Below are 14,445 nucleotides of genomic sequence, written 5' to 3'. Positions count from 1 at the left end.
CTTAACTACTGAGTTTGGGCGAAGGGAAGCGGAGGTTGTTGATTTGAGTGGTGAGTTTAGCGTCAAAGTTGATGAATTGGCTTGTGCCGAAAAGGGCAGGGTGACCGCTGTATCTGAGGTAGCAGCCCTGGATGATGCCATTTGTGTTTGTAGGTCTGAGCGGGAAAATGAGGTGGAGACATCGGCGCTCAAGGTAGTAAGGTTAGAAGAGCAGATCCAAGATCTGGAGGCGGAGTTGTCCGGTTTGAACATACAGGTTGTTTCTTTGAAGGCAAAGGAAGTGCAACGACAGTCACAGCCATCCACATCTCATACTTCTGTTGATCCTGTCGTGCCGCGGGAGTTGCATGAGATATGGGTTCATGCCGAGGCTCATCTTGATGTGTACAAGTCCCTGAAAGCTAACAGGAAGGTTTCTAAGGCAGAACTCGAGGGTGTTCGTGTTAAAGCATGTGCAACCCGTGAAGCGTATGGTTATGATCCCGGCATGCCTGGCGGGGACGATATCGATGATGATGCAGACATGCTCGCCTCTGATTCTTGGTATAACGAGGAGTATGCCGCAGGGGATGACGCGGCGTAGGGTCATTGTATTTATTTTGTTTTGCCTTGCTATTTTTGTGAGGGCGTCTTCGAGCCCTTTGTAAAAAGGTTTTGTAATGTAACAGTTTTGATGGAATGATTACCTTTTTGCTGTGTACCTTCGAATTGTTATTTTTGTTTGTTGTGAGGGGATACCTAGCTTTTCGGCAGCTTGTGTAATGTTTTGGTGTAGTCGATCACAGATCTTAGTAACTCCAGCAAGGTCGAATGTAAAATAATTCGAGCGAGGTCGAATGTTGAGTAATTCGAGCGAGGTCGAATGTTGAGTAATTCGAGCGAGGTCAAATGTTGAGTAATTCGAGCGAGGTCGAATGTTGAGTAATTCGAGCGAGGTCGAATGTTGAGTAATTAAAGCGAGGTCGAATGTTGAGTAATTTGAGCGAGGCCGAATGTTAAGTAATTTGAGCGAGGTCGAATGTTAAGTAATTCGAGCGAGGTCGAATGTTAAGTAATTTGAGCGAGGTCGAATGTTAAGTAATTTGAGCGAGGTCGAATGTTAAGTAATTCGAGCGAGGTCGAATGTTAGAAGCAAAAAACGATGGAGAGTAAAATGTTGCTTTATTTCACTCATTGGAGATTATCTTAGTGGAGAGTACAAAATGTTGCTTTATTTCATTCACTGGAGAATACTATACATGTCTGTTTTGCATATATTGGAGAAGTTTCCATGTATCTAGTCCCTTCATCGTTTGTCCTGGAGAAGCAATCGCCAGGCGGGGCGATGAATTATACTTAGAACTTCGAGATGTCCCTTTTGTCACCACGTTAAAAACCTCCCCGAGAAAACCCAATTGGGACAAAACCCGTGTAAGGGAAAAAGAGTACGACTTGAGGGGCGTCCTTTTTTAGAAGTTGAAGTATTTGAGGTGGGCGACATTCCAGTTATTTTGTAATAGTTTTCCTTCCATTGTTTCTAGTTGGAATGCTCCTTTGCTTGCTACCGCTGCTGTAATTTTGTATGGTCCATCCCAATTGGTTCCTAGTTTCCCTTCCTCCGGGTCTTTGCTCGCTTGTGTTTTGGCCTTGAGAACATAGTCTCCGACTTTGAGTGGTCGCATTTTGGCCTTTTTGTTATAGTACCTCTCTGCTTGTTGTTTTTGGGATACCATTCTTATGTAATCCATGTCTCTTCGTTCTTCTGCCTCGTCGAGGTCTTATTTTCTGTTCTCGTCATTGTTTTGTCCGCTTTCATTGGAGTATCTCAGGCTAGGCTCTCCGACCTTAACAGGTATCATGACGTTAGTCCCATAGACTAGTGAATATGGCGTTTCGCCTGTGCTTGTTTTTGGCGTGGTGTGGTAGGCCCATAGTACCTTTGGTAGCAACTCCGACCATAATCATTTGGCATCTTCGAGCTTTTTATTTAAGATATTCAATATTGTTTTGTTGGAGGATTCAACTTGGTCGTTGCCAGTGGGATGATATGGCATGGAGAGTATTCTCTTGATGCGTCATTTTTCGAAGAACTCATTGGCCTTTTTTCCGGTGAATTGGGTCCCATTATCGCAACTTATTTCTTTGGGGATGCCGAAACGACATATGATGTTCCTTCATATGAATGTGATGACTTTCTGTTTGCGTATTTGGTGAACGCACCTACTTCCACCCATTTGGAAAAGTAGTTAGTTAAAACCAAAAGAAAATGTATCTTACCTCGCCACGCTGGGAGGGGTCCGACGATGTCCATTCCCCATTTGAACGGCCATGGCAAAGTGACAGAGTGGAGGTTATTGCCCGCTTGATGTATCATAGGCACATACTTTTGGCACTAGTCGCACCTCTTGACGTAATCTGTGGCTTCCTTTTTTATAGTGATCCAGTAATAACTTGCCCGAATGAGACATCTGGCGAGGGCTCGGTTGCCTGTATGGGCGCCACAATGACCTTCGTGCACTTCTTCAAGAATGCATCTTGTTTGATTTGGCCCTAAGTCCTTTGCCAAGGGCCCCCCGAACGTTCTCTTGTACAGGTTGTGATTTATGATGTTGTACCTGGCCGCTTGCATTCGAAGCTTTTTGGCTTCTTTTTTGTCTTGTGGGAGTACTCCCTCCTGCAAATATGTCATGATGCGGTTGCGCCAGTCCCAAGTCAAATTTATGGAATGTACCTCGAGTTGATCTATTGACGAGTGAAGGTGGGTGACCACGTTTTCTTTAGTGATATTTTTGGTGGCTGTTGCTAGTTTGGCGAGGCCATCCACTTCGATGTTTTGAGCTCGAGGTATCTGGTCGAATTGACATTCATCAAATTCTGGCAGTAGTTTTTGAATTTCTGCGTGGTACTTTTGTAGCCTTTGCTCTTTGATTTGGAAAGTCCCTGCAACTTGGTTGACGACGAGTTGTGAGTCGCATCTGAGGACGACCCTTCGTGCTCCATATTTGAGAGCTAACTTTAACCTTGCAATTATGGCCTCGTACTCGGCCTTATTGTAAGTCATATCGGGGCACCGTATGGACTGGAGGATAACTTCCCCTGTTAGGACCTCGAGTACGAGTCCCAGTCCAGATCCCGACGCGTTGGATGCGCCATCGGTGTAAAGGACCCATAGGTTGGGTTGCCTAGGAGAGGTATGAGAAGCTTCCTGCTCGACCTCGGGCATTATCTTGGCAGTGAAATCGACGACGAAGTCAGCAAGTACCTACGATTTTATCGTTATTCGTGGCTGATATGTTATATCGTGCTCGCTTAGTTCTATGGACCACTTGGCCAGTCTTCCCGGCAATTCGGGTTTATACAGGATGCTCCGCAGAGGAAAGGTAGTCACCATCGATATGGGGTGACATTGAAAATAGGGTCTAAGCTTTTGTGAAGCTGTGACCAGTGCTAAGGCCAATATAATAAATTGGAGATTGTGTACCTTTATTCTCGCGGACCAGCACCGCACTTACCGCGACTTCTAAGACGGCCAAATATACTAGGAGGCATTCGCCGGGCTCTACTTTGGCAAGTAGTGGGGGCGAGGACAAGTATTCCTTTAGTTCTCTTAAGGCGTCCATTCATTTTGAATTCCACTGGAACCCGTTGTCTTTTTTCAGCACGTTGAAGAATTTGTGGCATCTGTCAGGTGACCGCGAGATAAATCTTGACAGGGTGTCTATACGGCCAGTCAGTTTTTGCACCTGTTTCTTGATGGTTAACACTTCAGGTATCCCTTCAATGGCTTTGATTTGATCTGGGTTGACTTCTATGCCTCTAGGTGATACCAAGAAACCGAGAAATTTTTTCGAGGTTACGCAGAAGGCGCATTTTTCGGGTTTAGTCTCATGTCGTACTGCCTCAATATACCGAAGGCTTCTTTCAGGTGGTCGATGTGGTCCTCTTTCCTTTTTGACTTGACCAACATGTCGTCGATGTAAACTTATATTGTTTTACCGAGTTGATCTTTGAACATCTTGGTGTCCAACCTTTGGTAAGTTGCTCTCGTATTCTTCAACCCGAATGGCATGACTGTGTAGCAGTACATTCCCGGATGGGTGATGAAAGTAGTTTTCTCTTAGTCCTCTTCCTCCATGAGGATTTGGTTGTAACCCGAGTAGGCGTCGAAGAAGCTTAGCAATTCATGTCCTGTTGTTGCATCGATGAGCTGGTCGATGTGAGGCAATAGGAAGGAGTTTTTTGAGTATGCCTTGTTTAGGTCTGTGAAATCTATGCACATCCGCCATTTTCCGTTTTTCTTTTTGACTATGACCACATTGACGACCCACTAGGGGTATTTTGATTCCCGGATGGAGCCGTTGGCAAGGAGCTTATCTACTTCATAACTTACGGTCTCGTTGATTGTGGCGTTGAATTTCCTTCTAATTTTCCACACTGGTGGATAGAATGGGTCGACGTTCAGCTTGTGTGTGGCCACGTCTCTCGGAAACCAGGCATATCTGCATGGGAGAAAGCAAATAGATCGGTATTATCAATTAAAGACTTCTAAAATTTACCTGGTTCTGAGAGCTTATGTCCGATGTATACCTTTTTGTTGCTGTCGTTGTTGTTTAGTTGGACCGGGTCAAGATCTTCTACCGTTGACTCAGCTGCTTCCACGATGTCGGGGTCCCTGATGACGTCTGTTTGTATGTCGAGTATAGTCCCTGACCTTGGTAATTGCTATGCCTCTGCATCTATTCCCTTCAGTTGTTGGGTATACGCGCAATCTTGGGCGATATGATAGCACTTTTGGGCGGTGCATTGTTCACCCCAGATACTGAATATTCCCCATGGAGTAGGGAACTTGATTACTTGATAGAGGCTTGATGGGATGGTCCTCATGATGTGTATCCATGGCCACCCTATGATGGCATTGTAAGCTGTGTCTTTATTTATGACATGGAATGTTGTTTCTAGGGTGACACCCCCGGCCAGGACGGGTATCTCCCCAGAAGTTCGCTCAACTACATTGTTAAAACCTTTAGTGTTATACAACGTGGTACTATCTTGTCTTCGAGTCTCATTTGTGTGAGAACTCGAGGGTGGATAATACACGCGCCACTTCCATCATCTACCATTATTATTTTCACATCGGTATCTGAAATACGTAAATTAATAACAAGAGCATCGAAACGTCGGTATCTGACTTATCAAAGATGATACTATCTCCGAGGTCGTCGTATCGTTCGTGAGTGATCGACCGCTTTAGTTTGTGTGTGGTGGTGAACTTTACATGTTTGATCGTTGCTTCATCGCCTCTGCTGATGATCATCTGGATGGTGCGAGCGGGGGAAGGTGGCTTTGGAGGCCCCTAGTGTTGTTCACGTCCGCGGTTGAAGTTGGCTCGTCCACGGTCGCTCATTAGTTCCCTCAGGTACCCTTGGTTCAGCATGTTTACTACCTCTTACCGTAGAGCTATGCAGTCCTCAATTTTGTGACCCCTCTCCAAGTGGAAATCACAGAGGACGTTCGACTTCCGAGTACTTGGGTCGGACTTTATCTTTTACGGCTATTCACCTTTGTGCCAATCTTCTCTAGTGCGTACACTATTTATAAAGGGGAAACACAAAAATTTTGAGTGGATAAGAGTGGAGGCATACCTCTTTCGTTTCGCTGAGTCCCTATGTACGACCTGGGCGGCCCTTTCGTATGTCGAGGAGACGGTGGGACGACTAGTCTGACGTAGGGCTGATATCTTTCTCAGTTGAGAATGAGGCTCGACTGATCCCTTCAACCGTCATTGCAATGATATTTCCTTAATTCTGCTTGAACTGATGTCATCCATTTGGTCAGACTGTTAAGGTCGTCCTCGTCGGCTCTCACCTCGGTGCAATAGGCATTGTGAATTTCTTCCCAAGTGGTGGGAGGGTATTTTATGAGCCTGGTTAATAGTTTTCTAGTTGCTCTCGACCCATTCCTACTCAATCCGTTCTGGAAAGCCGCTACCACCATCCCTTCTGACACATTCAGTAGGCTCATTCTCACCTTGTTAAACCGGGTGAGGAAGTTCCTGAGTCCCTCGCCAGGCGATTGCCTAACGGCGAATATGTCATCCATCCTGGCTTTCGCCTTTTTAGCCCCTGCATGAGCGGTGACAAACTTGTCGTCCATTTCCTCGAACGTCGCTATGGGCCGCGCTAGCAGTTGTGAATACCAAGTTAAGGCTCCCCTGTAAAGGTTTCGCCGATCTTTTTCATTAATGCTGATGGTACTTGCTCTTTCGAAAGATCGTTGCCCTTTATCACTGTAACATAATGGATGATGTGATCTTCTAGGTCTGTAGTACCATTGTATATCTTCAGGTATAGTAGCATTTTCAAGGTTTTGAGAATGGCGTGTGGAGACGCTTCCTTGTTGTATGGTTGTTCGACGAATCGGCTAACGTCTCATTTTGGTAGTAACTTTAGGGCGCCTGGTATCTTATCGACCCTTTCTTGATGCTCCCCCATCTGATCACGGAGTGCCTTGTTTCCATTTTCCATTTCTTTCATTTTCTTTAGAACGGTTGCGAGCGCATTGTTACCTGCATCAACAGTGGGGTTAGTGTTACCTGTTTGAGGAATGGGCTGCGCGCCAGTGGTTGTTATGATATTTGCTTGCGCGGTGTTTCTATTCTCCCTTTGAGAAGGTCTGTCGAGTATATAGTTTAGAGTGCTTATCGGCCATTCTTCTAGTAATTTTTTCACTGTTGGTGATGCTTCTTCAGCTGTAGACATGGAGGCTCCCCTTTCGCGTGAAGCTGTCACGCATTCGTGAGGGGAAGGTGAAGCATTTCGCCTCGGCGTAGCGTTCGGTGTCACATTCTCATTGTCTTCCCTGCCATCTTCGTTTATGGTGTTCAAAATATTGGTAGTGACGCCTGCTATCGCTTTTAGCCTTGCATCTCCTTTTCCTGCCATCGTTAGTTCGTGCAAACGAATAAGAGATGTCTGTTTTTTTTTATCTAGAAAGAATTATAGTTTCAACTAAAACCTCCCCACAGACGGTGCCAAATTATTTGAGAAAATAAATACTAAACTAATTATTGATAAATTAATCGGCAAATCTTAGTTGAACTTAATAAATTCTAGACCGACTAAAATAAAACCCTTGTATAGCGAGTAGAACTCAAGAGCATTAAATAGCAAATTTGTTATGCTATGATATGCAATAAATATGATAGCACAAATGTATAATAACGGTAAATAATGACAAGAAATGTAATGGAAAAGGAACTATAACCCAATGATTGTATGATTGAGATGTTCCTTTTCTTCTAACAGCGACGTGAAAAAGTATGAAGTCAAAATATATATGTGATCTTGAGATTTATGGATAAGGGTTTGAACAACATGTGCTTGAATAAATAAATGAATAAGACAACTCTTTCGTATATTCTTCTCTCAATCTTTACAATATGTTTTAGTTAAAAAAAAAGGCAGATCCCCCCTTTGTCCCCTATCTCTTTCTATTTATAAGGGACATTCCCAAAAAAATTCTAAAAAGTACAACATAAAGAATATCCAAAGGAATATTCCTTTATGTATACTTCTAAAGCTAAGTTACCGTTATTATCATATCTCAGCTATCTGCTTCTGGTGTCAACCTTTATGAGGACGACCTTCAATCGTTGTATCTTGGTCGACCTGCCCTTTGTCTTGCTTATCCATTATCGTGATTACCAAATTTGAAACTATACAATCACTGCAAAGACACTATCTGCCATAAACAAGAGTTGTTGACCCTTTCCAATAATCAAACTTCTGATAATTTTGTCACCTAAATTTAAACGCACGAGAAGAAATCACCTAGCATTTTCTTGTCTCTATCAAAACTTGAATCCTGATCGTGGTTAGCCTTAGTTTAAGACATGCCAGTGTCATGGATTGTATATGTTAACTTCAATTGCAATTTGCAAGTAAGTTGGGGTTTAGGTTTGGTGAAGTCCCAGTAATTTTATTGTTGTTCAAATTTGATAGAGACGCCTCAAGGGGCAAAGGGCGTCTAACACTGCCTTTGGATTAAATATAAGGCTAAAAAATTGTCAATTCTCTTTATGCATTGTTATACGATTCTATTTTTCTAGAAAAATAGAGGCAAATTTTGTTCCGTGGTTTTTTCTCCCTTCTCTTTGCTATACTTTTACATATTAGACAAAGTACTACTTAAGTAAGGTACTGGGCACACATTTACAAGGAAAAAAATCAGAAATAATTAGATATACAATTGGTAATTGAAAAATAGCCACAGTTTTAAAAGTAATCAAAATTTAATCACTTTTTCATGTACAAATAAAATATGAACAAAAACACTCTTAAGAATTCGGAAAAATCCCAGCATAATATGCTGGAGTTTGAATTTTTTATATATGAGATTCCAACATAATATGCTGGAAGTTTATATGCAGGAGCTCCATATCCAGCATATTATGCTTTGAACTTTCTGACGCTGGAATTCCAACATAATATGCAGGAAGTTTATACACATGAATTCCATAATCCAGCATATTATGTTGGAATTTTCCGTGTTTCAGCAAAATAGTAATTATTTTTCAATGACTTTACAAACGCTGGCTCTTTTTTAATTACCAGTCCGAAAACTTGCTAGCTCGTACTATTTTCACACATTTATATGTTCGGTATCAGTAGGACTGATCATAAAATCTGCCAATCTGGGCCATAAGAAAAAGCAAGGCCATTTGTCCTGTGGGTGTTTCTAACATAAGTTGAGTCAATGAGGATCCAGTGTTAAGGAGTGGTCAATTTCTAGTGATTAACCCAAATCTGAAATGGTCCATTGTTCAAGGACCATCTCGTTGCAGTTGTCTTGCACATTTTCTATGACCATACAAGAGAAGTACCTAAGCTCTTATTGTATTTTGGTGCAAAAAGTGTTGTTCCCTTGTTTGTAGTTGTCCCTTGGTACTTCAAAAGGCTAATTCAAAACATGTTAAAAAGGTATAGACGAGTGAATCTTTCAATTCTACCTCTTGATAGCGTAGATACCTTTATTGGTAGACTTGGTCCATAAATAAAATGAATAAATTGTTATCCACCATAATTAAAGAGCCTAACTAAATAAAAAACATTTAGTTGGGAGAGAAGGAAGATGATCAAGTTAAATAATTGATTGTTTTCTATCCAGAATCATTCTTTTCATTTCAAAAGCACTAATCTTCCTTTGTTTAATTAGCTTGCGAATCCTAAGATCGTGTTTGATTTCATGAATAGGATAAAACCATAATATTATAATGTTAGATCTGCTTGTTCTTTTATTACCCCCAAAATGTATATATGGTCGAATTCTTCTATTCTTAATTAGAGATCTTGATTTGAATTGCGGGAATGAAAAACTTCTTGGTAGGAAATGTTTTACTTATAGTTGAGCTATCTGGTGCGATCAAAATTAGTTGAACTAAGGGGCCGTTTGGTAGGATGTATTAGGGAAAATAATATATGTATTAGCTTTAGGGGCCGTTTAGTATGGTGTATAAGTAGATATAGTACTGGTATAAAAACTTAATACCACATTAATACTTTGTTTGGTTAGCAAATCTGGTATAAGATATCCGGGATTAAAATTAGTATCGGGATAACTCATACCTTGTAGGGGGTAGGGTAATTAGTGCCGAAATAACTTATACCTTCTTCTTAGAAATTATGCAATTGTCATTTTTAATACAACATACTAAACAGTGGATAAAAAATAATACCAGAATAATTAATCCCAACATAAGCCGTATTGTAACCAAACGACCCCTCAGTATTTTACAACCTATGTATAAATAGTGTATTAGTTATACACCATATTCAGTATTATTTTTATACATAGCAAACCATGGTATTAGCACCATAGTTTTTAATACATGGATAAACATGTATAAAGACAGAAATATCCTTTCAAAACCTTTAATACACCAAATCAAATATACAATAAGAAATAATAATCTGAGCATAATTAATTCGAACATTACTAATACACCATATTCAGTATTATTCTTATACACTCTACCAAACTACCCCTAAGGGGTCGTTTGGTAGGAGATATTAGAAAAAATAATGCAAGCATTAGCTCTATGCATTACTAATACATTGTTTGGTACATTTTTTCAACTTATGTATAACTAATGTATTAGTTATACATCATACTTGGTATTATCCTATGTATAAGTAATGCATAGAAAACCATGGCATTAGTAATACCAAGGCTATTAAGGCATGCATTAGTATGGTTAAAGACAAAATTATTCTTAAAGTCCCTTAAAGCTAGAGAATATGGAAAGCATATTTGTAAACAACTATTTTTCTTAAAAATTATGTAATGCATTATAATTTTAATACACCACACCAAAACAGTAGATAAGAAATAATATCTGCATAACTAATGCTTGCGTTACTAATACATGCGTTACTAATACACCTTATTCCGCACTATTCTTATACACTCTACCAAACGGCCCCTAATGTGTTACAATACTGGCACAAGCGATTAGTATATTCATTCGTTAAGTAATGTAGAGGTCGACGGCTAAAGAGTGAAACACTACTATATTTAACCTCCCACTTGAATAAAGAATCAAATGTGAAACGATTGATTTTAATAAAGTTTGAAAATTAAAATGTCACCATCTGCATCTGTCCTTTTTTTCTTTTTCTTTCCAGTGGTCATGGATAAGCTAATTCTTCTCAGCTTTATTAAGGCTGAGAATAAACAAAGAGGATTAGCGACAAAACATGATTCGACTTCCATTAGCAGTAATTATGTATGATCATTTCATGATATTAATCCATGAAATATGATTCGTCATCCGTACAAATCTGAATGGATTGGACTGAGTATACATTCATTGGCGGGTCATTTTGAGCATTACCCATAAAACAAACTTACCAATACATAGAAAAATAGTAAACTTTTTAGATTTGGTTTGTTTGAAATTTTCATGATAAATAGAAGAGAAAGTTTTATTAGCTTGATTGATAATTAAACAAATTATAAAAAATAAACAAACAAATAAAAAATGATTTTCAGTTGAGACGAATAATTAGGTTATGACTCATGTTCGTCCTCATGAGGTCAGAATTCAATACATTATCAGGAGCTCAAATTCTAGAGTCTCTTGTTTACTTTTAAGATTATTTATCTCCCATTTGATAATTAAGAAAACTAAGCATATGCTTATCAAAAACAAGCGTATCATTGACCCATTTGGTTAAACTAATTAAAGAAATTGTTTATGTTATCTTGAGTTAACAAACTGACCCCAAAAGTTATTAGGGAGTACCTAGTCACTTTCAACGACTCGTGACTGAGAATAACTAAAAGGTGAAAAGTGTTATATGTCGTTGAATTTAAATATCATGCGAAATCTACAGTACAGTATAAGAATAAAAGTATCCAAAAAAAAAACATTATTTTTCTTCCTTTTATCCTTTAATAATTGGACCGGGCTGCTTGACCAATTTATAAAAACAGTTTAGGATACTAATGGGCGAACCAGATTTGAATTTTATGAGTTCAAGATATATAATTATTAAATTTTTTTAATACAATTATAGAATTTGGACAAAAACTATTGAGTTTGACGAAATTGATAGTCCATCTTAAATACTCGACTCACCTCTCATTTGGCTATAAAACAAGTAGTTCCATGCATATGCTATACCCAGCAGATATACATACTAACTACCATCTAAAAGAGGAGAAACACTAGAATAATTCTGAATTTCCTTTGCTTTTCTTTCTTTCTTGATTTTCTCAATCATTCTTTGATTTATCATTAACAAATACACTAGCATTTCTTAAGAACTTTCTCACAAATTTACGTACGTTGTATGATTGGTATGAGAATATCAACAATAATGTGCAACCAAACATGGCCATCCTTACGTATTAGCAACGTTAGCCTCGATAATATGCCATTTCACCGTCAACCACCGAAAATGGACAAGCTTGTGGTGGTGATGGGAGCCACCGGCGCCGGAAAATCAAGACTCTCCGTCGACTTAGCCACTCATTTCGGGGGAGAAATTGTCAACTCCGACAAAATACAAGTGTACAAAGGACTTGATGTTGCAACAAACAAAATTACCGAAGAAGAACGTTGTGGTATACGTCATCATCTATTAGGTGCTATTGATCCTCATAAGGAGTTCACAGCCAGTAACTTTTGTGACATGGCTTCACTTGCTATTAACTCCATTACTTGCCGTGGGAAGCTTCCGATCATCGTCGGAGGATCGAATTCGTTCATTGAGGCACTCATCTACGATAAAACCTACGAATTATATACGAGGTACTATTGAAATGTGTGATTATCTCATCTAAAATAATAGCCGGTAAAATGTATATTTTTTACATATTTTATATGTTTTTTGGCCAGTGATTACAATTAATTTTGTCCGACCAGTCAAATGTATTAAACCCTTACAACAACAACAACAACCCAGTATAATCCCACTAATGGGGTCTGGGGAGGGTAGTGTACGCAGACCTTACCCCTACCCTGGGGTAGAGAGGCTGTTTCCAAATAGACCCTCGGCATCCTTCCCTCCAAGAACTCCCCACCCTGCTCTTGGGGTGACTCGAACTCACAACCTCTTGGTTGGAAGTGGAGGTTTCTAAGGGTTGTATTAAACCCTTAGAAAATGTAAATTTTTAGAGAGCATTTGTACAAATAACCTTTTTTGAGGCCAGACTTTAAATTATGCCCCACATTAGTCTACTGGGCTACATTTGTTTGAAAATAATTCATCCAGCTATTTAAACGCCAAGCCCACTAGACTAACGGAAATTTAAAGGTAGAAATGATACCAAGTAGCCATTTTAAAGGGCTGCTGTTTAGGAATTAATTAGTGCATCCTAAATTTTAGTATTTCAATTCAATTTTTTAGGACAAAAATATCCTGAAATTAAGATTTTTAGTTTAAAATTTCAGGATAAAATAAGTACTTGCTAATTCCTAAATAGCATCCTTGAGAATGACTATCTCCGCACTTGATCCAATTTAAAGAGTGGCGTCAAAAATGCTATATGGTGCAAATAATCCCTTTTATTATTTTTTGCTTTGCTTATAAAGTGTACACATTTTTTATTAATTTAATTATGTTTTCAACAGGTACAACTTTTGTTTTCTCTGGGTGGACGTGTCCATGCACGTACTAAATTCTTTTTTGACCAAACGAGTGGACAAAATGATCGAGAAAGGACTGGTCAACGAGGTAAGAAACATATTCAATCCTAAAAATGAAGATTACTCCAAAGGCATTCGAAAAGCAATTGGTGTCCCAGAATTCGATCGTTATTTTCGGGCTGAATCATCAAATTCCATTGACGAGGAGACCAGAATTAAGCTACTTGAGGAAGCCATTAATGAAGTAAAAATCAACAACTGTAAATTAGCAAGCCAACAGTTAGAGAAAATAAAGAGGTTGATAAACGTTAAGGGATGGAATGTACATCGACTGGATGCTACAGAAGTGTATACAAAACGAGGAAATGAAGAGGAAGTAATGGTGGAGGAATTGTGGAAAAATTTGGTTGTGGGACAAAGTAAAAGGATTGTGGATAGATTTTTATGCGAAAATTATAAGAGTTCAATGGGTTGTAGTAGTGATGGGACAGCCATTAACAGAGCGATATTGACTACGGCAGCAGCATCTTACTACTACTAGCTAATAGCTATACACAGGCTACAGCAGCACCGATCAAGAATTTTCACTAAAGCCATTTAAAATATAAAAAGGTAAAGACACGAAAAAGTTAAAGAGTTCATATATGTACATAAAAAATAATTTTGACCTTAATTTTATCATTTTCTCAACGTATGCCTCTTTAGTCTTTATGGCTTTCAGCTGGCAGTAATTCTCTAAGTGTTACCAACTTGATCTGCTTCACATTATCAAATGCCAGGAAGACAGTTAGAACTATTTCCTCTCCATTGCATTTTATGTCAAATTGTTTGATTGAGAATGGAGTTTAAAAAAAAATTATTGATTTTTGAAACTTGCGATTTTAAATATATGCCATAATACTTTTGTGGCTATAGGAAATTAACCATCAAATCATTAAAGATAAAACTGAAATATTGAAAGTTTGAATTATATATACTGAGAACGTAAATAGTATTTATACTATTAAAAGATAATATAATTACAAGTAATTCTAATAATAACTATTGATTGTTAACCTAAAATAAATAATAGTAGCCGTAATTATTAACCATTTTTACCATAACATCAATTAATGTTTATCATCAAAATTTACTTGTAAGTACCATGTAAATGACCTAATTGTCAGAATATTTAACACTGACTATGCACAGATAGAATATTCAACCCTTAGACCATACTATTATTAGTCAAATGTGATTGAGTTTGACGAGTAAAAAATAGTATTCAATTTCAAACTGGGTTTCTAAAGTTTGTTTACATATCAATTCGTCCAGTT

General features: G+C 38.8%; 1 protein-coding gene across 1 annotated transcript; it reads left to right on the top strand.

Annotated features, from left to right (window-relative positions):
• Window positions 1-11,688: 11,688 nt before the first annotated feature.
• LOC104228080 (adenylate isopentenyltransferase 3, chloroplastic-like) lies at window positions 11,689-13,902 on the top strand. Its single transcript, XM_009780479.2, has 2 exons — window positions 11,689-12,292; window positions 13,115-13,902. The coding sequence occupies exons 1-2, from the start codon at window positions 11,832-11,834 to the stop codon at window positions 13,668-13,670; spliced, it is 1,017 nt and encodes a 338-aa protein (XP_009778781.1). The 5' UTR covers window positions 11,689-11,831; the 3' UTR covers window positions 13,671-13,902.
• Window positions 13,903-14,445: the final 543 nt, after the last annotated feature.

The sequence above is a fragment of the Nicotiana sylvestris genome, chromosome 6, assembly GCF_000393655.2.
Source record: "Nicotiana sylvestris chromosome 6, ASM39365v2, whole genome shotgun sequence".
NCBI lineage: Eukaryota > Viridiplantae > Streptophyta > Magnoliopsida > Solanales > Solanaceae > Nicotiana > Nicotiana sylvestris.
Note: the sequence above shows the minus strand (reverse complement) of the source record. Positions and strands in the feature narration are given on the sequence as shown.

Excerpts from the sequence above, each read along its gene's own strand:
- LOC104228080 (XM_009780479.2), top strand. The coding sequence starts at position 11,832 with ATGATTGGTATGAGAATATCAACAATAATGTGCAACCAAACATGGCCA. Across the intron at positions 12,293-13,114 it reads ACCTACGAATTATATACGAG|GTACAACTTTTGTTTTCTCT; the intron begins GTACTATTGAAA and ends TGTTTTCAACAG.